The following is a 23,056-nucleotide window of genomic DNA, read 5'->3' as shown; positions in this document are numbered from 1 at the left end:
AATTCGTTTAAAAAGCAGCTGATTAATGTTTTGTGTATGTGGGTATTAATTTTAATGTATTTTAGATTTTATATTCTACATTATTATGATTCTATTTCCTACCACCCCTGGATGTAAACTAGTCTCTCTCCACACCCCAGCCTCTATCTGCTGCAGATCATTATCTGACCTTAATTCTTTCATTAGTGACATCAAAATATATGGCCTGAGTTTACAGAGGGCTAAGCGTTTCCTGGTAAGCGCTGAGCATAAATGGAAATAACTCATGATTGACAACACTACATTCCAAATAAGGAAAAAGAGGAGTGATTCCTTTTTAAAATCCAGGGTCTGGTTTATTTGAAAATATTTGTTTGTGTAAAACGTGTGTTGACTGTTCACACACAGATATCGACAGCTTTCCAAGCCTTTTGTATGTCTATATTGTAAATAAAGTTAAAAAATCCTTCAATAAACCTGCCACCTTAACGTCAAGGGACTTTTACTAAGTGAATGCAATTATAAATAGTGGAAAACACTGATGCTGTGCAATCTGCTCTTATTTATTTTAACTGAGAAAGTTTCTTGAGGTTTAGCAATCCAGCTGCTATAAAAAGTTTATTTGGATTCATGTCAAGAAGGGAAAACAAAAGCATCTTCCTGTCAGCATCAGAACTTAAGCAATTTTTAAAAAACAACAAACCAGTAGTTGAATTACATATGCAGCTACCTTAGAATTCACTGTGAAAGCTTTTATATAATGAAGGAGATCATTTGATATCCACCGAGGCCATAGTAGCCACAAGGAACAGATAAACATCTGTTCTGCAGCGGGATATGCAACATAGCAAACATAGGAGAGGATATGCTGCTTCTCAAGCAACCACTACAATGACTTGCATGTCAGAGATACATGTGTATGCACCTCCACAGCAATGCAAAGGGCTTAAAGCACTAACATTCCCAATCATACCACCGACTAGTCAACAAAGTTTAAACTATCAAAACATTGCAACTCTGTACCCGCTAGGATGGTTTCAAGAACTGTCCAGTGCTCTCTAGGACTGCCCCGAGAGTTTGAGATCCTATATAGAAACAGCATCCTTTCCTCCCACTATTGTTTGAAGTCACGATGGATGCCATTGTACACATCAGCACAACCAGAACCTGCAGACACAAAATACTCTGCAAGAGCTATCAAAGCAGCAGACTGACCAGTTGATAAAACTCCCCAATACTCCATAGCATGGATTTACTTAAGTTGTTGTTTTAATTTCCATCAAATTTGCAAGAACCATAATCATATATAGGAAAGCACCTACAAGTCAAGGTGGCAGGGAAAACTGTAGGACACATGCTAGGTAACTAACACAACTTCTAACCTGTTGAGCTCCCTGATGGCCCGCAGTCTACGGATGTAGCGGCGGCAGCTTGGCAGGATGGAGAGGTGATGGGCATGCAGGGTTAGGAAGAAGCATTCCGTTGGGAATTTCGGTTCAGAACATGGAGACTGATCCCTGTCTACAAAAAAAGAACAAAACGGGATGAAGGAGAGTAAGAAAAAAGGCTACATGAATTAGTGCTCAGACTTCGAATAACTCATTTCTCTGCAGTCTTAAAACAAGCTATAAAAGCAACAGACAGTCCCAAGCAAAACATTTATGGTACTGAATGTTTTGTGATATCCCCAATACCAGAACAAAAGGGTAGAGACAAAAAGGTAGACAATGCATGCTCTTTACTCACAAAGCTCAGCCATCCAGCCTGTAACATCCTCCATTGTTGCTTTCACTCTTGTCTCATCCATTGGGACGGTGATGCGACACCTGGGATGGAATATATAGGTGGGATCAACCGTTTCTAGCTTTATCTTCGTGCTAAGCTGCTGCAGCACCCAGAGGAAGTTGAGCATAAAACCATCCGTAGACACCATCCGATCATCAGTCTGCAAGACAAGGGAGAGAAAGTGAATGCTAGAATATAAAGCAGCAGGCAACAGACCATTGCAGTTGGCAGGCCTGGGACTCCAGCATCCATCGCTAATACACAATGCATGGTTAAAACAACAAACGAAGGACCAGACCTCTAAGGCTAACTAGAATATGAGCAGCTGTAAGTGTTAACAGCATTTCCCTGCCCTGTGTGGGTCAACCACCAGTTATTTTTATGAGTACTAAACGCACATACTTAGGGGAGAGAAAAAAGGGGGAAAGGGTCTCAAAGAGGCCTCTTAAAATTTTTTAGCATAGGGACAGCCAGGAACAGGAAAGATTCATAAAGTAGCTAAGCTTCAGTTCTTAAATTTTACCATACAAGCAACATTTCCAGTAGTTCCTTGTTTCACCTTGAAGAAAACAGTTCTGCAGATAGTTTCAAAATGTTTGAGTCGATGGAAAATGGGGACTTCAAGACACTGATACCTCAAATCGTACACATTTAGAATTCACAACCAGGTTATACCAAGGCAAAAATCAACTAACCAACGGCAAAAAAAAATCAGCGCTGTTGCTTCAGTGGAATTGTGCCAATTTTCACTAGAGCTTACTCAAATTTACAAGAGCCACAAATAAAGTGAGTGCTTGACAGTATGTTAACTGGGGGAGAAAACAAGTTTTCGTTGCAGCCAGTTGGTGGAAGCTGCCAGGAAGAGCACATATCAATAAAAAGGCACAAACTTCAGCCAAGGAGGGTTGTGTTCTAACAAATTTAGATATTTCAGTACTCAGAGAGGAGTGAGCAAACAGGGCAAAATAGATTCATTTAAAAAAAAAAGAATATATAGAAAAATAATATTGAAAGAACGACCTAGATGGAATTCCTGGTTGCTTCAGGCCCTAGAACGTCTGTTGTCTTCTGTTAAAAACTACCACCGCCTCAGCCACTTAGAACTATTTGTGCTAACTACATCTGTGAATGAGGAAGAGAGTTCAGTCTTTACCTGCATCTGTGCCTTCTTCATGTTGGCATCAACAACAGCTGCCATGTAACTGAGAGCTGCCTCTCGAGTTTCACCATTCAGCAAAATACTATGTAGAATTTTAAACAGCTCTTGCTGAAATTTAAAGTGAAAATTATGTCACTGAACAGCAAGATCATGAAAACAGGAGCATGGAGACACATGTGCATATTCCAAGTATTATACAGAATCTACTATTCAGTTGTAGTCTTCTTGTAAAGAACACAGCTATCCCAGGTATGAAAAATATTTATTTACAGAACAATGTTATCTACAAAAGATTATAGCTTAAAAATCATGGCAACACAATCACTGTGGAAGTGTACCAGGTCTTCTTTACTCATCCACCCACAAGAACTGAACTATGAGAGACATTTGTGAATAATAAATATCTGGTAGTAACAGTACCGATATTCCTTGGGTTTGGGTAGGGGGCTTACAGAAAGATCTCCTAGTTTTGTGGCTCTCTGGTTAAACTCTTCTTGCTGGGTTTTTGCTCACGCTCTTCTTTACTACTTTATTGTTTAATGGATGGTCTATATTTTGTAAAACACTCTTCACCCATGTTATGGAAACCAAAAATTAAAACAAACAAACAAACCAACCAACCGTCTGGCAGCAATTAAATATCAGGATACTTACCCTTGCAGATTCCAGGTAATGCTGCAATGACTGGCTAACAACCCGCGTGTTTTCAAGAGTAATGGCAGGCCCTGAGAAATATTTTTCAACTACTTTAGTCTGAAAGAAAAAAAATTTGCAAGGAGTACAAACACATCTTTTGGGTTCTTTTCCAGATGAGAGACTGCAGACAGCATAGTACTTACATCATCTTCAGCAAAGACAGAGAGACTGAAGAAAGCTCCAAGGTAAGAGAGTCTTTGCAACTCTCGTCCTGCACCTGGGCTTACAGGTTTAGGCAACCACAAGGGCAAAGAAACGACCTACCAAAAAAACCAAACAAACAAAAAGGAACAGGAAGATATTGACAGGGCAGCCAAATCATTAACATTATTTTTCTATCTGCATTTCCTTATTTGCATTTCTCTCTGTTGATACTTCATCATCCCATCACACTGGTAGCAAAATGGTGAAGTCTGTAGTGCTTCAGAAAGCTAAGCAAGCAATCTTTGTTTTATGTCTATCTGAACTTGAGTTGCCTCTCCTTGAGAAGAGAAATAACTGAATTTATTGATGTTCTTCTTCCTTGGGCAGATCTTAATTATTGCTTACTATTAAATAATACCATAAGTCCCAAGAGCCCCCAATGAGGATGAGGGCCCCATTGTGCAAGATGCTACACAACCACATAACAAGAGTCACTGGCCCAAATAACTTATCAAAGAAATCTGGATGGTCCATCATCTAATGGATGCAATTCTCAACTAGACTGGTATTGCCAAAGAATATAAAGAATAAACCATGCCATAAGCAAGAACTGCATGCAAATTAGAGATGAGGTAGGCTTAACAGACTGGGCATTAGGATGGAAACCATGAATTCATGGCCTCCAATCCTGGAAGCCACTGACTTTTTGTGTGGCTTTGGAGCAAGACACTTCTTTGTGCCTCAGTTTCCTAACTGTAAAACAGGAATACCACCTACCTAACTTTTAAGGGTGTTGTGAGAATAACTAATGTTTCCAGAGTGTTTTGAAAGCAAAAATGCTATGCAGTTAAGTATTATGTAGCAGAAATCCTTACATTTAGGTGTGCAGACACTTACCAAACTGCATATAGGGTGCGTTTTCCCAAACTTGATTTCACACAATTCACCTAATGCCTGTAAAAACATACAAACCGACAGTTCATTCAGATGCATTTCCCAGACCACCCTGGCTACCAATGAAAAGATAAACATGCTAGAATGCTTAAAAGGCCAGATCCTGCTCCAGTTAAGTCAATAGTAAAACATTAATTGTCTACAAAGCGAACAGGATCTAAATATGCTGATGCACACCTTGCAACTATCTCGGCTTTTATGTCTTTTCAAGTTGCCTCAAGAAAGCCAAATATCACATTTATTTTAAAAATTAACTGGGCAAGTTATTTGCTTGTTCAATACATAATGTTCCCGTTGCTCAACTCCTAAACTGCCATACAAGAGTCAGTAAGAGTAATAAACAGAGCTATTGTCCTACACACACCAAGGCCTTTGTCTTCCGACCCTAAGTGGAGCATCGTCAGATGAATGCTGAGGCCTGAAACAAAGAATCCTATCTACAATCTTTAACTCAAGTTAAACTGCAGAGGAGAAGGAAATAAAGAGGCTATAAAGCAGGATTTTGAAAACGCAAAAATAACGTAAGCTTTTACATGCTCCACTTCTTGTATTATATGTTCTCATACTTCTATTACAGCGTATCAAGTTAACTACTATTCCACCCTTTGCCACTTCAAGGCTCTGCAGAAGAGACTCCAGCAAGCGTTAACCTATGCTGAAGCTGACAGCTGAATTTCACAAGGGTTCCAATTATTTAAGGTTGGGGTAGCCTGAAAATTGGGGAACACGGAACAAGCAGAGAAAGGATTTTTTTAAAATGTGGATCAGTGACATCAAATTTGCTTAGTTTGCAAAGTCCCAAAGTGGTTTAAGCTAATTGGCAGAACTGCAAGCTCAACCCAGATCTGAAGCAGTCCTCTTTCTGGTTAAAAAATGATCAGTAAGAGATCCTGCAATCTGATTTTATCTGCAATAAATGGGATAGAGGAGAATCCTGCTTGCTGTCTTGTATCTGTACTTGGCTCGGCAATGTTGCCTACAGGAATAAAAGTTTGGTTGTGTCAATAAATCAGCAGTTCTGCCTCAAAGACACATTGGGAGTTGATCTATGGAGTAAAATAAAGTGCTTTTTTAAAGTCACTTTTCAGTGGTCAGACTGCCATGAATTTCCTACAGTAGACAGCCATAGGTTTGAATCATTTTGTTTATTGAATAATGGACATCAGTTGGCTAGACAGAGAGCAATATAAAAAACAAACAGAAGTAAATAGTGGAAAGTATATTAGATTCTCTCCCCTCCCCCCATTTCTGATCATTTAGGGTTTTTAATAACAATTATGGGATTTATTTAGTTTTTAAAACACATAGCATGTGCACTAATGGGCGAGACCACATCTTTCATCTGTATCAGCAGGATGTAAACATTTGAATAGACTGTTGCATAAAGTCTGCTGTACATTAAGCCTGAGACATTATGAGCGCCACAGATTCCACCTGGTCATTACTCTTTGTTACTCACCTCATAACACTTTACATTTCCAACATGAGGTCAATGTTCAATAAGACATTTGAAGCAAGCCAAACAGGGTTAATTAAAGTTACTTTGAACTGAGTCTGCATCAAATACTGGGTATCTTAAAGCAAAAGCTGCTAAAAAGGAATAGTCCTTACCATAAGGGGATATTTAAAATTGTCACTATCAAGGGAGCACTCTTTGGAAGCAAGAGCCAGGCCTTGTAAGATAGGGATAAAGATCTGTAAAAACATAAGTACATTACTTATACACTTCAGAATGGGAACCAATAAGACATAGGTGAAGCCATAGCCCTGGGCATCTTGAAACCCGCTCACATCTCAAATACTAATATGTCCACAGAAGGAAACAAAATATAAAGTTTGTTCTGTCCATTTACGTAAGTTATTTCAAAAGAAATAGCAATGTTTAAATGTAAAAAGAAAAGCAAACCTAGCAGTAGAACCTCAATCCAGTTCCTTTACGGTTAAGGCAATTAAGTTCAGCCCATGAGACTACATCTTTTTTGTTATATTTTGAGAAGAGCATCTGGCATGAATCTTCAACGCATCCAAGTACAGCGTAAATGATAGATCAACTTGATGTCTGTACATGAAAATTCACTTGTACAAACAATTAAATATTCCAAACACGTGAGCACTTGAAAAGTTTTCCTGGTCAGTGCCAAGAACCTACATTAGAGTCTAAAAAATTCTAGCAATGCAAACATGCTAATCTGGACTTGGTCATAGAGCTAGTGGAACATACAGACACACACTGCAGCTGATCAACAATGGTAAAGCCACAACAAGATTAGGGACCTGATCTAGCAAACTCTCCACAGGTAGAAATCATGTATAAAAATATAAAAATACCAGAGATTATTGCCAAGAAGAAAGGGTCTGGGGCTTCCTTTAACAGCTTAATAGCCCAGCCTTGCAGTACTCTATTGACCCATTCACTTGGGAGTGAATAGTGATTATATACAGCAGAATAGTATTTTCTGGGCAAGTAGATTTTGTGCCTGTGTCAGTAAATTTTAATACTGTGATAGGCATAAACAAAACAGCAGCAGTCACTGAGACTGCAAGGAGGAAGGAAGAAGGGAGGAAATGATTAACCAAGAAGTAACAACACCCAAGTACAAGGGCCCAATCACACACTATCGAATTTTTCCTTTTGGAATAAAAATCAAATATTTGTTTTACAAAATACAGGAGTGACCACTGGAATCCAAATAGAACTGTACTGGGTCTCTTGGATAAAGATATACAAAGATCATCAAATCGTGTTAGGGAACCTGGTTACAACAAGGCCGTTCCCTAATCCAGTTAGGGGCATGATTCCAATCTTGATCTTAATCATGTTCCATAATCATTCCCTGACAGGGTAAGTCTACACTGAAGCTGGAGTGTGCCTCCCAACCTGGGTAGACAGTTACATGCTAGCTCTGCTCAAGCAAGCAGGCTATCCTCCTGGGGGGAATTCTGCGCTACTGCACACGCATATCATTAATTAGGCGTGCATATTTTTAATTTTTTGCACAGAAAAAAGCTTCGCCTGGAATCTTGCTGCAGTTCTGCCTTTTGCCCACCAGCGGACACTTTGGCAATAAATCACAACAGCCGCTCCCAGCCAGCTAGAGAAGAGAAAGAGCCTGCAGAGCCTTCTTCGCAGCGAGCCAGGTCAGGAGACAGAGGCTATGGGGCTGCTGGGGGCGGGGGGTATCACACAGGGGCTCAAAAGGGCTAGTGGAGGACAGACTGGGGCAGGGGCTGAATGGGAGTGGAGGCTCAGGGTTACGGCGGGGAGGAAGGTGCAGGGGCACATGGGCAGAGGGGGATGGGGTACAGAGCTACAGGGGGAAGGCATGGAGGGACACATACAGACAGGGGAGTTGTTGAGTGGGAGCACAGACATGGGGACGGGGGGCGTGGAGGGACATGTGGACGGGGGGGTTCAAGGACACATAGGGGTGCAGGGGCACATGGGGACAGGGCAGATATGCTTGACTGAATGGGAGAGGCTAGGGTCAACCAGGGTCTGCATGGGGGAAGCTCCCTAACAGTCCCACCTGCCCTCCCCCCCGCCAAAACCTGTTCCATACTTTTCTCACCCATACCCAACAACCCTCCACATTCACACCCAGGCTCCTTTCAAGCAATTACTTCCCTCTCCCTCAGCTCCTCCTTTACAACTCAACTCCCCCAAGCATTTGCACTGCTTCTGAGGGGTGCAGGAAATATAGTTCTGTATTGTAGTTTAAATGAATTATTATTCCGAGTTCTGTATTAATATGCCTAGTAAGGAATCTATTTGTCAAAACACATTTTCTGAATCTTTTTTGTTGTCTGTATTGTTACAGATGTACTTGCTGACAGATATTTTGAAATAAATTACCAAAAATAATTGAAACTAGTGTGATTATATTGGATCATTTTGACAAATAAAATATGCAGAATTTTGCAGAATTTGAAAATATTGTGTGCAGAATTTCCCCCGAGTAATGCTAAAAATAGCATGGACTAGCCACCTGAATACAAGCCTGCCCAACCCTATGGCTCTGAACTTGAGTGGCTAACTTGAGTACCGTTAACATGCGAGAGTCTACCCAGGCTCCCAGTTGCAATGTATACATACCCACAGTATCTTAGACACACTCCAGGTCAAAGCACTCTTTGATAATAAGAGCCCAAATAAGAGTTAACACATAAATTAAGTGGGCTTTTAACTCTGCAAATTGATATTTAATTCCAAATAGGAACGATAATATTTCTTCTGGACTCTCATTCACATGAGCACATGTTAATTAAAAGCAAAGGCATTTGTAGTGATCACATACTTCTTTCCAAAAGCCAGTTCCTATTGGTGTTGATGCATTTGCTCCTCACTTATATCAGTATAATTTTCAGGAGTTAATACAAGATAAGAATTTCTCTACGTTTTCTAAAGCAGTGGTGCTCAAACTTTTCCAGTCATGCCCCCCCACCTACTAGTATACAATCTGTCCATGCCCCACCTCTGTTTCAGCACACCCAAGGCTTCTTCAGCAGCAGAGCGTGGGCTAAAGGCGGAGCTGGGGGCGGAAACAGGGATGGAGGAGTAGCTGGGCCTGGAGGGAAAGCGGGGCTGGAAGTGTGATGCTCCCTCCCCGCCCCCCCCCGGGGGCTGGCCCCAGCCCTGCTATGTACCTCTCCAAATGTTGTTCTCTGCACTTTGAGAACCATGTTCTAAAGACACTAGAGATTTCATACCATTCTGAGTGCTGCTTTGTTGTGAGTAAATCATGGGTGCGCTAATCAGAGCCAGTAATAACCTGACTGACCTGCTTTGGCATTAAATTGTGAAGTAGAAGCGTGGCCTAGTAATTAAAGCACAGGACTAGGAATCAGGAGAACTGGTATTCCAATTTCTGGCTCTCCCATTGACCCACCCTGACATCTAGGGCATGTTGTTTACACTCTGTCTCAGCATCTTCATTTCTAATGGGGGATAATAATGGTTCCCTATCTCAGAGGGGTGTTGTGAAACCTTAATTAATTAATATTTGTAAAGTGCTTATAAATCTTTGGGGTGAAAGTGTTATAGATGCAAACTATGAATTCACTCTGTCCTTGGCAAGATGGACAAAAACTAACATTTCTAAATGTGTGATTTGGGAAGTTTGCCATTTTATGGATCAGGGAAATTTGGATAGAATGATCTGAAAAGTGACAGTCCAAGACAAAGCCTTACAATGGGATACTACTGTACGCAAAAAAGTTTCTGGTAGGATGCGTCAATGTTTCATTAAAAACTGCTGCTTATTATGGAATCTTCCTTACACAACAAATCTATAGATTTGTACTTTGAGTAAAACTTCATACAGAGCTCAGTCATTCTTTTTGAATCCCTTTAACAAGTGAAGCAAGAGAGACAGCAAACTCCCCCAATTGCTTAATTACTTGCCAGTCCAGGGAGCAATGGTTCTCAAACTGTGGTCTCAGAATGTGGTCTGCAGAACAAAGAGTTGGACAGCCACTTCCTCGGATAGTTCAGGCACTAAGTTGTAGAATATGCTAATGCTTGCAAGTTGAACAAGCCTCTTACCTGTTTAAACATCTCTTCATCCTGGTGAGTTGTTCTCACCAATTCTTGGATGAAGCCAAATGGAAGATTCCTACACAGCATGTATGGTACCAACAGAGATTGCTGCTGCAAAGACCTTTATTAATATAAAAAAAGGGGGGGGCAGGGAAGGAGACATCTTTCAGAAAAAAAAAAAACCTGGTCTCACATTTACTGATACACCCAGATAATGGAATGTCATAACTGAGACAATTACTTCTTTCAGAAGCAACTAACCAAGTCTCCCCAAGTCCTTGTACAAAGATAATCCATCAGGGGATGCTGCTGCCAAAACCCCACTTTGGTCTAATGTGGTCTGAAGAAAACTATGTCCTATATAAACTAATTGGTTCTCCCCTCTACCTCTCTATACTGAAAAGACCCTTTGTTAGGCTCATCCTAGTGAAGCAAAAGCATTAGGTTTGTTCCACTAATCTCAACCTGTTCATTTTTCCAACTTTAAGGAAAGGATGAAATCATAGTAATTTTCCAAATTAACACTTACTTTTTGTAAGCACACCCTATGAACCTGAAACTGAATTGAGCCTCTCTCTCTATTACACACAAAAACAGTTGTTACTCTTGGGTTGTTCATCTATATAAGTGGGTGGCTCACATTATTTTTGAGAAGCTTATTGAAGAATTTGTTTTGAATAGATACTCGTAAATTACTTGGATTTTAGCAAATAAGAAAAAAAAAATCAGGTCAGTGTTCTACTATGACACTGTCCCTTTAAATACTTAGAGCTTGTCTATACCAGAAGTGCTACCAATATAAATCCCCATGTGGACACAGGTATCAGAGGGGTAGCCGGGTTAGTCTGGATCTGTAAAAAGCAACATCCTGTGGCACCTTATAGGCTAACAGATGTATTGGAGCATAAGCTTTTGTGGGTGAATACCCACTTCATCAGACGCATGTGGGCACACTTACTCCAGAGTAAATGTGACTTTTTGGTTTAGCTTAAACTGCTTTCAAAGTGACAAACTGAACTAGATAAATCCACTCCTATACTGGAATAAGAGTGTCCACATGAGGGTTATATTGGTAGAATTACAGCAGTTTAAATTCACACCTTAGTTTATATTGGTATATCTTCCAATATAGACAAACCCTGAGCCACTGTAATCACAGAATCAGAACTGGAAGGGACCTCAAGAGGTCATCTAATCCAGTCCCCTGCACTCATGGCAGGATTAAGTATTATATAGACCATTCCTGACAGGTGTTTGTCTAACCTGCTCTTAAAAATCTCCAATGATGGAGATTCCACAACCTCCGGAGGCAATTTATTCCAGTGCTCAACCACCCTGACAGTTAGGAAGTTTTTCCTAATATCCAACCTAACCTCCCTTGCTGCAATTTAAGCCCATTGCTTCTTGTCCTATCCTCAGAGGTTAAGAACAACAATTTTCTCCCTCCTCCTTGTAACAACCTTTTATGTTCATGAAAACTTATGTCCCCTCTTTTCTAGACTAAACAAACCCAATTTTTTCAATCTTCCCTGGTAGGTCATGTTTTCTAGACCTTTAATCATTTTTGTTGCTCTTCTCTGGACTTTCTCCAGTTTGTCCACATCTTTCCTGAAATGTGACGCCCAGAACGGGACACAATACTTTAGTTGAGGCCTAATCAGCGCAGAGTAGAGCGCAAGAATTATTTCTCTTATCTTGCTAACAACACTCCTGCTAATACATCCCAGAATGATGTTCACTTTTTTTGCAACAGTGTTACACTGTTGACTCATATTTAGCTTGTGGTCCACTATGGCTGCCCAGATCCCTTTTCGCAGTACTCCTTCCTAGGCAATCATTTCCCATTTTGTATGTATGTAATGGTACATACTATACATATTGACCGAAAAAGTGTCCCATTTCTGTAGCTGATTTTACTCAATTTTTATCTACTTCTGTAGATATACAAATTCTGTGTTAGATGTGTGTCTATTTCATGACCAACATCAACTTTACTCACCTTGGTTGTGTTAAAGATCCCTGTAGCACCAAAGCAGCATGGGAAATGCACTGTGATCGGATGTTGCTCAGTAACTGGCTAACCGCTGGCTGGCTACACATCTAAGAAGAATTAAAAAATCATTTTAATGCAGAATGAAAACATTCATAGATAAGACACAGGAAAGGCAGTGAACAACTTCTGCATTCATGCAATCTAAGCAAACAGATGGCATAGATGGCATATTTCCAGCTAAAGATTCTTCAGATTACATTTAATGAGCTGAACTAAATATTTTCCATTCCACTGTTGTCTACAAGGGAGACGTTTAGGTTTATGTTAACAGCAAAGGCTGCTGGTCTTAGAGATGTGGTTCTATGTGTAATAAACAATTTAAAGCAAAGGAAAGGGAATAGATAGATGGATGTCAGTCCCCAAAACAATGTCAATTTTACAGATGTCCAACTAACACAGATGGGGGTTCTGAACACAAACTTTAAAAGGCCAAATAGGAATCTCAGTAATAAAACAAAAACTTCTCACAAAGCTTTTATAGAGCTATCTGCTGCAAACTATCTTTCCCCTCTGGGCAACGTAAAGTAAGAGAAGACAGTTCAAGACTCAGTGCTGTTGCAAATATGGCTTTACTCTTCTCTACAATACCTTTGGTGCTTTTCTCTCCTCTATTCCAACTCTGTCAAAACACTCAATGAGGTAGTTCAGCATCTCTGTCTCCTTACAAGTTTCAATGCTGAAATGGTCACTGCAGGAATCACAAGCACTTGCTCCAGCAGAGCCTCCCACACTTAAAAAAAAAAAGGAGAAAAAGAAAATCAAGATGCATATCCCTCTTCTACCAATGTCTTGCATGCTCCCAACTTTCTCTGGCAAACAACTTCTTTATAGCAGAAAACCTCATCCCAACACACCACACTCATGCAGACAAGACCTGTAAAAGTAAGTTTGTTTGTGTGACCTGAGCAGAAGTTGCTAAATGTTTTTGTCCAGATCTTGAGATAAGACCGTATTCTCACATGACTCACGTTCTCTGCTTGCTCAGCAAGCAGCCTAATGCAATTCCTAAAGGGGGATCAAGACAGTGCAGATGTTTGACAGATGGTAAAAGGCATGTAACGCTAAAAAATCACTTATAAAAGTGATTCTCAGATTGTGGATTACAGAGGTGAAGCAGCCAGTCTTCAAGCAGTGATGCTTCTAGCTAGTTGTACCCTACTCCTGCACTCTTTTATGGTTCCCAAGTTATCTGACCAGCAACACTGAAAAAGTAACAAAACCCCTCCACACAGCTGCTTCACATTCTCTCTTGGGCATCTACTGTAAATTCAGCCACAATCACACTTTTTTTGTATAATTTTTTATTCAGATTTTTTGAGCATACACATTTGGTTAAATATAATCAGTCACAGAAGCCATGCTAGTTTCTCCCTATTATATCATGCAACGGAATTTTATTTTTAAGTTACAATTTCACATAGTTTGGCTGGGACTGAAGCAATGTTTACTGGGCTGTAATTCTTCGAATCACAGGAATGTGAATCACAGAAGTGTAAGACATTTCCTCCTCCCCGTAAGTAAATCCATACATAAGTAATGTAAGTTTATGTAAGTAAACTGGATTCTGGTGGCTGCATGTTTTGTTTTTTAAGATAGGTTCCCCATTTGCTTCCCTCCAGCTCTCCAATACAACAGCTCACTCTTAGGAGACTGGTTGTTTTCATTAGCAGCTCAGACACTGTGTTCTTTTGTCTGTCAGAATTCTTGGATATACCACCTGGTCCTGACAACATGTGGTGCCTTAGGTTATCAGCTAACACCAACACCTCCTTTTTGATACCTCTATCTCTGGCAGGGTCTCATATTTATTGCCTTGGGATAGGCATTCATCACCATCCTCTATTTTACAGACATGAAAAATGAAAGATGAAGTTACTTGCCCAAGGTTACATGGGAAATCCATGACAGACACAGGAACAGAACCCTTTTCCCCTTGATCCTCTATCTCAAGTCTCTCTTTCTCTCCAGTTTAAACTTGGCAATTTTATTTAACATGCAAATCTCAGTTTATAAAATAGTTTACAACTACATATAACAAGATTAAAAAAATAAAAACCTGTCAATATGGGTGGTCAAACAGCTATTCTTCACAAGGCCATTTTTCAGGGTCTCTGGGTATGTCTAAACAGCAAACAAAAACCCGCAGTTGGCCCGTACCAGCCAACTTGGGTTCATGGGGCTCGGGCTGCATGGCTGTTTCACTGCTAGGTAGACATACCCAGAGACCCAGGGTTTGGGCTGGAGCCCAGGCTCTAGGACCCTGTGGGGTAGGAGGGTCTCAGAGCTCAGGCTCCAGCGCAGAAGTCTACACAGCAATGAAACAACCCCACAAGCCTGAGTCAACTGGCATGGGCCAGCCATGGTTTTTATTTGCTGTATAGACATACCTTCTGTCTCATTGCTAACATCTCCACCCCAATAACCAGTTTAACCCTACTGACACGTTATTGGTTCAAGCTTTGATCCAGTGAAAAACTACACATACATATGCTTTTCTCCATGTAGCCTCTTTGGAGTTTCTCACCTCCAGCCTGAAAATCACCAAATTTATTTGTACAATATCAACTTCTTTTCAAAAAAGGATTTTCACGCCAAAGTTAGTTACTTTATAGGCAACTTCATTTCAGCAATGGCTGAAATGATTCCTATACATAGCTATATATGTTTATTACACAGGCAAAGTGCTTTGTAACTTTCAAAATGAAAGTTATTGCATAAATGTTAGATTATCATGTTAATACTTTAAACTGATATTCCTCTGCAGTCAGTTAGAATGTCACGACATAACATACCAGCAAAGCCACCTGAAGTGTGGCAGTCCCATAAGAGATTACACTGCACAAATTGTGTTAACTGACATCTGGGCTATGTTTTCAATAGCACTGGTGTAAGATTTGAAATTAAAGCAAAGGGTGAAAACAACATAGAATTCCCTGTACACAAACTGCAAAACTTTAATCTGAATAAAATACTTCTCCTGAAATCACTCAGTGTGGATTGGCAGATGGGAGTTTATTCAACTCACCTCTTTGAGAATCTTCCAATAACTATTTATAAAATCTACAGTTTTTAACTTTGTCACAAGAGTTATGTTCTAATGTTCCACCACGGACAACCACATACATAAGAGCTGGAAAGGTCTCGTTGGACTTTCCTCCACTCCTGTGCAGGACTGGATTTCTCCCTACATGGCACTTTCCAGTTCGGTGTCTAGTCTAGTTTTAGAAGTCCCAAGCAATGGTGCTTCCACCCACTTCTCTTGGGAGGATACTTCAAATCCTAAGTAGATTTCCCTAATTTAGGAATTCTTAAAAATTAATATTCAGACTAAATTCTCCTTTTAAAAAGTCTTATTGCTCTTTGTTATACTCAAGATATAAACACCCTATCTGAAATACACGAGACAATAAGCACAATGTTGTAAGCATCATGATTAGATTTTTATTGCTATAAAGAAGCCTTTACAGTATCTTAAGACAGATCAGCGGCTGGCCGCCATCAGCTTGGGTCAGGAAACTGAAGATGGGTGTAAAGTATTCAATATGCTGGAAATGTTATAGAGCTATTGTTTTCCAAAGAACTCCCCTTCTCCAAAGGGCATGCTTCCCATATACTATTCCCATACCCATCTCCTAATTTGGCTAAGTGCAAAAGAAAAGAATAGATGCCAAAAATGTTTCTTATAGATATTTTTTAATGGGAATAATGGAACCAATATCACCAGGGCCAGACCAGGAAAATAGATCATCTAGAACTGAGCAACACGCATTCAGGGAGTTGTTTATTTTTTTCATTTCAGAAGTTGCATCCTACAGCAAAAATGTTTCAAAGGAGGTTGAGAGACTGTGATACACATTCAGCCATTTGCTATTATTCTCCAGCTACACATATCATTACAGAAGATCCTATTCTTCATTGTCATTCCTAGAGGCATCTCCTGCCTGGCCCATTCAATATTCAACGAAGTGTAATATATTTGCAAGGCTAATGGGTAACCTCCACATGCAGTGAACATATCCATTCTCATTTTGTTGTCATGTATTTCAGTGCCATATAAACTGAAGAACTTCACAATGGGACGGCCATGTCTTTGACTCACAATAAGCTATCTTTCTCCCCAACTTAGTGTCCCAAATGTATCAGTCTTCACCACCCCATCTCCACTGGCTGCTGATTTCTACTTGTGCACTTGAGAATCAGGTAACATGTGCTTCACAGATTAGAGGAAAGATGCTCAGTTGGAGTAAAGTGCTGTAGCTCCATTAACTTCAATGAAACTGCACCAATTTACATCAGTTGAGGATCTGGATCGGTCTTTTACTCCCCACTAACTTCTGTCCTCATTTTCAAGTATTCAGAAGACGTGCTTGTGCAGGAGATAGCACTGACTTTAAAGGATGTAGTTTTTGATGAGCAATATTCCTCATATCATGCATTCAGTAAGGAGTTCCACTTACACAGCTATTTCAGACTTTGTAGTCATTAAACCTGAAGGGCAACATGACTAACATTTCCTGTATTCTGAGTCGTCTCTTTTTTTAAAAAGAACTGGCTAAGTAGGACTCATTATGCATGTTTATCCTTCATCTCCCATTAAGACCTGTCCAAGTTATCTCCTCCTTTACTTATTTCCAAAGTTCCACTGAAGAACGCTTAAAGCTCCACAAACTGTTAGTTCCTAGAGCACCCAAACATGCAAGTTACATTCTATTTCTCCAATACCTGGACCCAAACTGGACACAAGAAAAATCACCATCTTCGTTTTCTTCATCACTACTGTCCCCAGACACATCAGAAACGGCAAGGAAGAGGAGGGAGAAAGGGTTGTCGTATATACTACCGCAACAAAAGCGAAAAAGGCCATCAGAGAACAAAACAGATTTTAAAAATGAAAAGACAGCAGGAAAAGTAAAACTGCTATAGTTTTCCTTTATAAATTATCTGTCAAAAATCTTCCTAAACATGCAGCAAACAATGGTTAATACAATCCAGGACATTAGAAAAATCAAAATGAAGCTAACATGCTCCATGACGCTACTGACTATGAGTTATTCACATACCGAGATAAAAACATTCATACACAACTAATGAAGTAAACAAGGAGAGTCTTTAGAAAAAGTACAGCATAAATGGAAGCCCTTCGATCTCACTGAATACTAAAGATCAGAGCTCTGAGCTGCTCAACTGAACCACAGCATTTGCAGAGCAAAAAATGAGAGCACCAAAAAGGCTGTTTGTTGGTTTCTCCCTCCTGCAGAAGCTGGGGGATCCTGGAAGCAGCTAGCGGAGGGCCTGCATAGTAGTTAGTACCTGTCTTTGCTGACAAAGAGACGCTAATCTATCATTTAAATCTATACACTAAGGAGTCAAATCTGACATACTCCAGCAAGCAAGAGCATTCAACAAACCAACTGAAGATCCACACCAAGTTAATTACAAAGCAGGAGACCTCTTTGATAGACTATCCAGCATGAGTGTCTGAACTGCAATTTAAACGAAAGGAAGATAGTTTATCAGTAAGGAGGGGGGTAAAGGAGAATAAAAGGAAGGGGAAATATAGAATGATATTGCTACCTTTATGCCAATTACGTTAAATATCAAATACCTACAGAAAAAGGTTTAGTACTTTGGCAGCCAGGGCTTGTTAGCAAGTCAATATATTAGCAAGTCAACGTATTAGCTCAACACCAACAGAAAAATCAACGCTTGGTAAGTAGAGTGAGCTCAGTACAGAGACAAGTTCTTCCAAACAGCATAAAATGCACCACACCCTGCACTGCATATGTAATAGACACTGTTTGTGCTTGTGAATTACCTAAAAGGAATCCTGTTTAGGAAAGAAGAACTCCTGCTCAAGGTACCGGGCAAAGCAGTGGACAAAGGTGGGCCCACTGTTGTGGGCCTCTGTCTGGACGAGCTGACTGGCACAGCTTGAGGACTGGTAGCCATGACTGGAGGACTTGGTGAGCTAGCTGGGATGGAGATATTCAAGGAGCGTGGGATATGAGAAGCTGAAAAGCCCCAGGGGTGGGTGATGGTATATGGGTGGTACCTTGGAGAGGAGGGCTGGACTCCAGAAGGACTTGCTGCTGTGAGATGAGGGCTGACAGAAATGGAAGGCACAGATGTGATGGCAAGTGAACTGGCTGGTGGGGTAACAGATGAACCAGTCATTGGCACATGGCTTGAGAAATTGTTACTAGGAGCTGGACTAGTCCCATAGAGACTAAATCAATTAAGTGGGGAAAAGGAAAAAAAGCAGCCATTTAGGATACATAGAAGAAGGGCAAGCGAGAGACAAAATGAACAACAGAAACACCCCACTACTACTAACCAATCAGTATATGAATATTCCACATAACACACCACATACAATGCTTTTACCTACTGATTCTCATTTTAGGATATTTGCAATATTTAAACAACGTATCAATTTCATTGCTTGGATTATACATTTAAAAGTTAAGAGCCAGATCCTCACCTGTCAGTGAGGCTCCAATTACTTCATAGACTCAGATTCTAAAAGTCAGAAGGTACTACCATGATCATCTAGTCTGACCTCCTGCATAGTGCAATCCACAGAACCTCGGTCACCCACTGCTGCAATAGACCCCTCACCTCTGGCTGAGTTACTGATGTCCTCAAATCATGATTTAAAGACTTCAAGTTACAGAGAATCCACCATTTACACTAATTTAAATCGGAAAGTGATTGTGTCCCATGCTGCAGAGGAAGGTGAAAAACCCCCCAGGGTCTCTGCCAATCTGACGTGGGGGGAAATTCCTTCCCGACCCCACATATGGGGATCGGTTGGACCCTGAGCATGTGGGCAAGACTTACCAACTAGACAGCTGGGAAAGAATTCTCTGCAACTCAGAGCCCTTCTCATATAGTGTCCCATGACGGGCTGTTGGAGATATTTGCTGCCACAGATCAGCTACATGCCATTGTAGACTGTCCCATCATACCTCCCCCTCCACACACTTATCAAGTTCAGTGTTGAAGCCAGTTAGTTTTTTTTGTCCCCACTACTCCCTTTGGAAGGCTGTTCCAGAACTTCACTTCTCTGATGGTTAGAAACCTTTGTCTAATGTCAAGCCTAAACTTGTCGATGGCTAGTTTCTATCCATTTCTCTTCAATGGAGCTGTATCAGTTTACATCAGCTGAGGATCTGGTCTTAATTACCGAATGTGCATTTAACCACGGAGGTCCAGTCAAGAAGGCGGAAGAACATGCTGGTGCAGCAGGATGAAGCATATTTTTTAACCTTTTATACTTGCTGCTTTTGTGGCATTTCTATGCCCATATGAAGCAGAGGATGTTAAATGCAAGAACTCATGCTTCTGTAGTGTAAACAAATCCCAACTATGGCACTGTAGCTATGCTGCTGTAACCCCATAGTTTAGACACTACACCAATGGAAGCGATTGTTCTGTCACTGTAGTAACGCCACCTCTTTGCGGTAGCAAGACTGACAGAAGCATTCTTCTGTTGAGCTACTAATGTCTACACCAGCGGTTAAGTCAGAATGGCTACATAAGGGGAGTGTCATTTTTCACGCTCCTTGAGCTACAATTATGTCAATCTACCTTTTAAGTGTAAATCAGGCCTAAGGCTAACCCTTCCAAAACCAACATTCTAGTGTACTCAAAGTTACCTGGATAAAGAGCTGGAACCAAAGGAGCCCACATTACAGAATATAGGACTTGTTCCTGGGTTGGAGCCAGCGTTTAGAATCAGATTTCTGTCAGGTGACCGGGCAGCTGCTGCAATTGGCTGGGATGTGGCTGTCAGGCTGGCAAATGGGTTTTCGTCCCTCGACTGGGTGGACATCATCAGAACTTCCATTAAAATCTGGCCAATCAAATCCTTAAAATCTGAGAACACTGAAGAGGACAGCAAGAAAATTAGGGATTGGTGTGGCGATGAGGATTCTCCTGAGGGACCTCGGTGGTTAGCCCAACCAAAATATTTTCTTCTATTTCCATAAATTAAATGCTATTGTTCCCAACAGCAATAGACGAGGTTACTTTATTTTAAAAATTATCATTTGGTCTCTATTATCTCGGGTTTTGAGAATACAGCAACATGCAAGCTCAAGGTTTGTGGAAAATGCAAAGAATTGTGCATGGTCTAATGTCATTCCTGTGGACATTACAGATAATTTTCTTTTTAAACTCGGTTGTATTTTCCTTCCTTTTGTTGAGTTAGGTCACAGAATGTCACAAGGAAAAGCAAACAAGTTTAAATGAGCAATGAAGTATTTTGGTATCTAGTAAGCGGACATTTATATCTGACGAAATGGCGATCAACCTAATAAAGAGATAGCAGACTTCCTTAGTTTTATCAAATGAACAGCAGCCCCATCTATGATGATGCAATATTGAATACTTCAATTTAAAAGGGTTTCTGAAAGAGTCAAAAGCATGGCAATGCTGCCACAATAATTTCCCAACAACAGATTGCTCAATTTTGTTAAGGCCGTTGACTTCAACGGGAGTTGCTGGTGCTCAGCACCTTGCAGAATCTCGCCTTTGTCCATGTATTGTGGCCCCATTGTAACGGCATCTGCTGATGACAAATGTATTTTGTGCTCAGTAACTTCTGCATCAAGCAAAGAATGAAGCTAGAAAAGCTCAAGCATCAGTTATATGACAGCAGCCGAACAAAAAGCTAGAGATGAAGCTAGACAACAAGCCAGCCACACCATTTTAATGTTTGAAAACAATGACAAGACTCCTCCAATTTGTTCTTTCATCCCCCAACTAGCACAATGGGAACAGCTGAATTTCCTACCTTCTTTTGGGTTCTGCTTAAATTGCTCAGAGAGCGAAGTGAGGAAGATGACATCTCTGTCTCGGTCCTTCCAGGATACTCTGAAGATCTTACAGACCAGCTGTAAGGCCTGCTCCTCGGATACTTCAGATCCTGATGGAGGCTCCTTGTTGAGGGAAGAGGGAAACATGTTTTGCATTCATTTTGGTTTGGCTTATGCAAGTCAAAGTTTCAACAGGCAAAATACGACACCTTAAATCAGCTCTGGTGGCAAAAGGAAACAGGACAAACAAAATCCAACACTTATTATCCATTGATTCTGTAAAGAAAATGTTCTGCAAGGCTTCTTACATGTCAGTTTGAAAGCCACAACTAGACTCTGGTAGCAGATTCTGTGTGCTTATGAAAGGACAGTCATACCAGTTTCAGAAAATATTTCAAAAAGAAAAATTATACAAAGAAGAGTTATAGGAGAAATGAAATGATATCACACAACTATATGGTGCTAAGCAACTGGCATACATCATACTAGAAAATGGTGTGGAAGGAAGAAAAATTTTAGCCTAGATACTGGCGCAACTCTCTACTCTTACAAGAGTTCTATGTTGATTTTAATTTTATTTAACGTCCACCCAGAGCAGACAGGACCTCCATTTTTTAAGATTTCATCTCAAAATGAAAACCTAAAGATTTCCCCCTCTTTTTAATCCCAATCTTTGTTTTACCAAAAAAAGACCAACAAAAATAATTGTGTCCATACAGCAGTTAAAAACCATTTCCAGTTAGCTGGCTTGCAGAATGTTAAATACAGAGGAACGCTCTTTATTCATGGCCGGATCCCAACTCTTTGAAGTACTTCCATTGACTTAAATGGGAGTAGGAGCAGTCTCACGGCACAAGTCAGCGTCTCTTAAAAACTTAATTCTACACGGAAGTTCCACTGTAAATGACATTGCAGTTTGCACGCTGTGATACCTGGAAGCAACTGGGGATTTCCAGTTGCTAGATGAGACCTGAATGAATGTAAATAGGTCCCAGCATAGTTAATAAGTACTTTGTCAAACAGAGAATACAAGAAAAAAAATAAATAAACGGAGAAAATTAATCCTGATACCAAGTGAAAACTTTTGGTCATAACACTTGGGGAGAGCTGTTACAAACTGTTGCTTGCTCGATCTAGCTTTTGTTTCACCCAGCCCCAAGGCTTTGCCTCTCTTTCGAAAGAGGAAAGAGCAGGACAAAGTACTCAAGGGCCTGCCTCATTCCTCTCCTCCCTTCACTTAGCAAAGTCATGTTAACTGTATTCAATTCCAAGGCAAAACAAGCTTCTCTGCAGTTATTCCCCTCAAAAAGTTGTCACTATAAATAATTGCTAACACAAGGAATGAATTACCGTGGTTTTACAAAGGTGATGCCAGATTTTGGGGCGTACAGATAGAAAAGTGGCTCAAGAAATAAGGGAAGTAAGTTTCAAATAATCGTCATCTGCAAAGAGGGAGGGATTGAGAGTGTTTAAAAACCTTTCCAGGACATATATGCAACCAGCAATCTTTGTTCTCCATCATGGCTGGCCTGGCTAACTGTAATTAGACACAAGAATCACTCAAGAACACTGAAAATACTTGTTGCATAAAGGTCAGTGGTTTCTGCCTAAAATTATTTCTTCTTTTTTTCCCTCTAGCACTTCCCAGCAAGAACCCTGCACTTGGAGCTCTATGATGTAGGGCACGTTCCACCAGTTCCCAAACACCTTTTGTTGGGACACCCTGGTCACTGGATTGGTGACTGGACTGTCCTCATCCCACTTTTCCTTATTCCATCACACCACAACCCAACACACTTGTTGCCATCTTTTCTATTCTCTTTCCTTCTTGTCGGCAAATGCTGACTTCTTAATGGCAACAACTCCAGCTACTGACTTAAGCAATACAATTCACCTGAGGTGGTCTGCATTGGAATAGCTTGAACCCATAT

At 40.5% G+C, this 23,056-nt stretch overlaps 1 protein-coding gene across 4 annotated transcripts in view; it reads right to left on the bottom strand.

Moving 5' to 3' along the window:
* UBE4B (ubiquitination factor E4B) overlaps nucleotides 1–23,056 on the bottom strand; it is a 65,101-nt gene that overhangs the window by 17,860 nt on the left and 24,185 nt on the right. Inside the window, exons 5-18 of one of the 4 annotated variants that reach the window (XM_034753214.1) lie at nucleotides 21,104–21,248; nucleotides 19,965–20,193; nucleotides 18,122–18,532; nucleotides 17,029–17,142; nucleotides 12,895–13,036; nucleotides 12,253–12,353; nucleotides 10,260–10,374; nucleotides 6,329–6,412; nucleotides 4,661–4,717; nucleotides 3,763–3,879; nucleotides 3,578–3,676; nucleotides 2,918–3,031; nucleotides 1,726–1,924; nucleotides 1,362–1,500 (exon numbers count right to left, since the gene is read on the bottom strand). In XM_034753214.1, coding sequence (XP_034609105.1) covers nucleotides 1,362–1,500; nucleotides 1,726–1,924; nucleotides 2,918–3,031; nucleotides 3,578–3,676; nucleotides 3,763–3,879; nucleotides 4,661–4,717; nucleotides 6,329–6,412; nucleotides 10,260–10,374; nucleotides 12,253–12,353; nucleotides 12,895–13,036; nucleotides 17,029–17,142; nucleotides 18,122–18,532; nucleotides 19,965–20,193; nucleotides 21,104–21,248 — 2,066 coding nt within the window. The remainder of the gene's footprint in view (nucleotides 1–1,361; nucleotides 1,501–1,725; nucleotides 1,925–2,917; nucleotides 3,032–3,577; nucleotides 3,677–3,762; nucleotides 3,880–4,660; nucleotides 4,718–6,328; nucleotides 6,413–10,259; nucleotides 10,375–12,252; nucleotides 12,354–12,894; nucleotides 13,037–17,028; nucleotides 17,143–18,121; nucleotides 18,533–19,964; nucleotides 20,194–21,103; nucleotides 21,249–23,056) is intronic. The other 3 variants (XM_034753215.1, XM_034753216.1, XM_034753217.1) reach the window with 3 other exon arrangements.

The sequence above is a fragment of the Trachemys scripta genome, chromosome 19 (genome assembly GCF_013100865.1).
Source record: "Trachemys scripta elegans isolate TJP31775 chromosome 19, CAS_Tse_1.0, whole genome shotgun sequence".
In the NCBI taxonomy this organism is placed as follows: domain Eukaryota; kingdom Metazoa; phylum Chordata; order Testudines; family Emydidae; genus Trachemys; species Trachemys scripta.
Note: the sequence above shows the minus strand (reverse complement) of the source record. Positions and strands in the feature narration are given on the sequence as shown.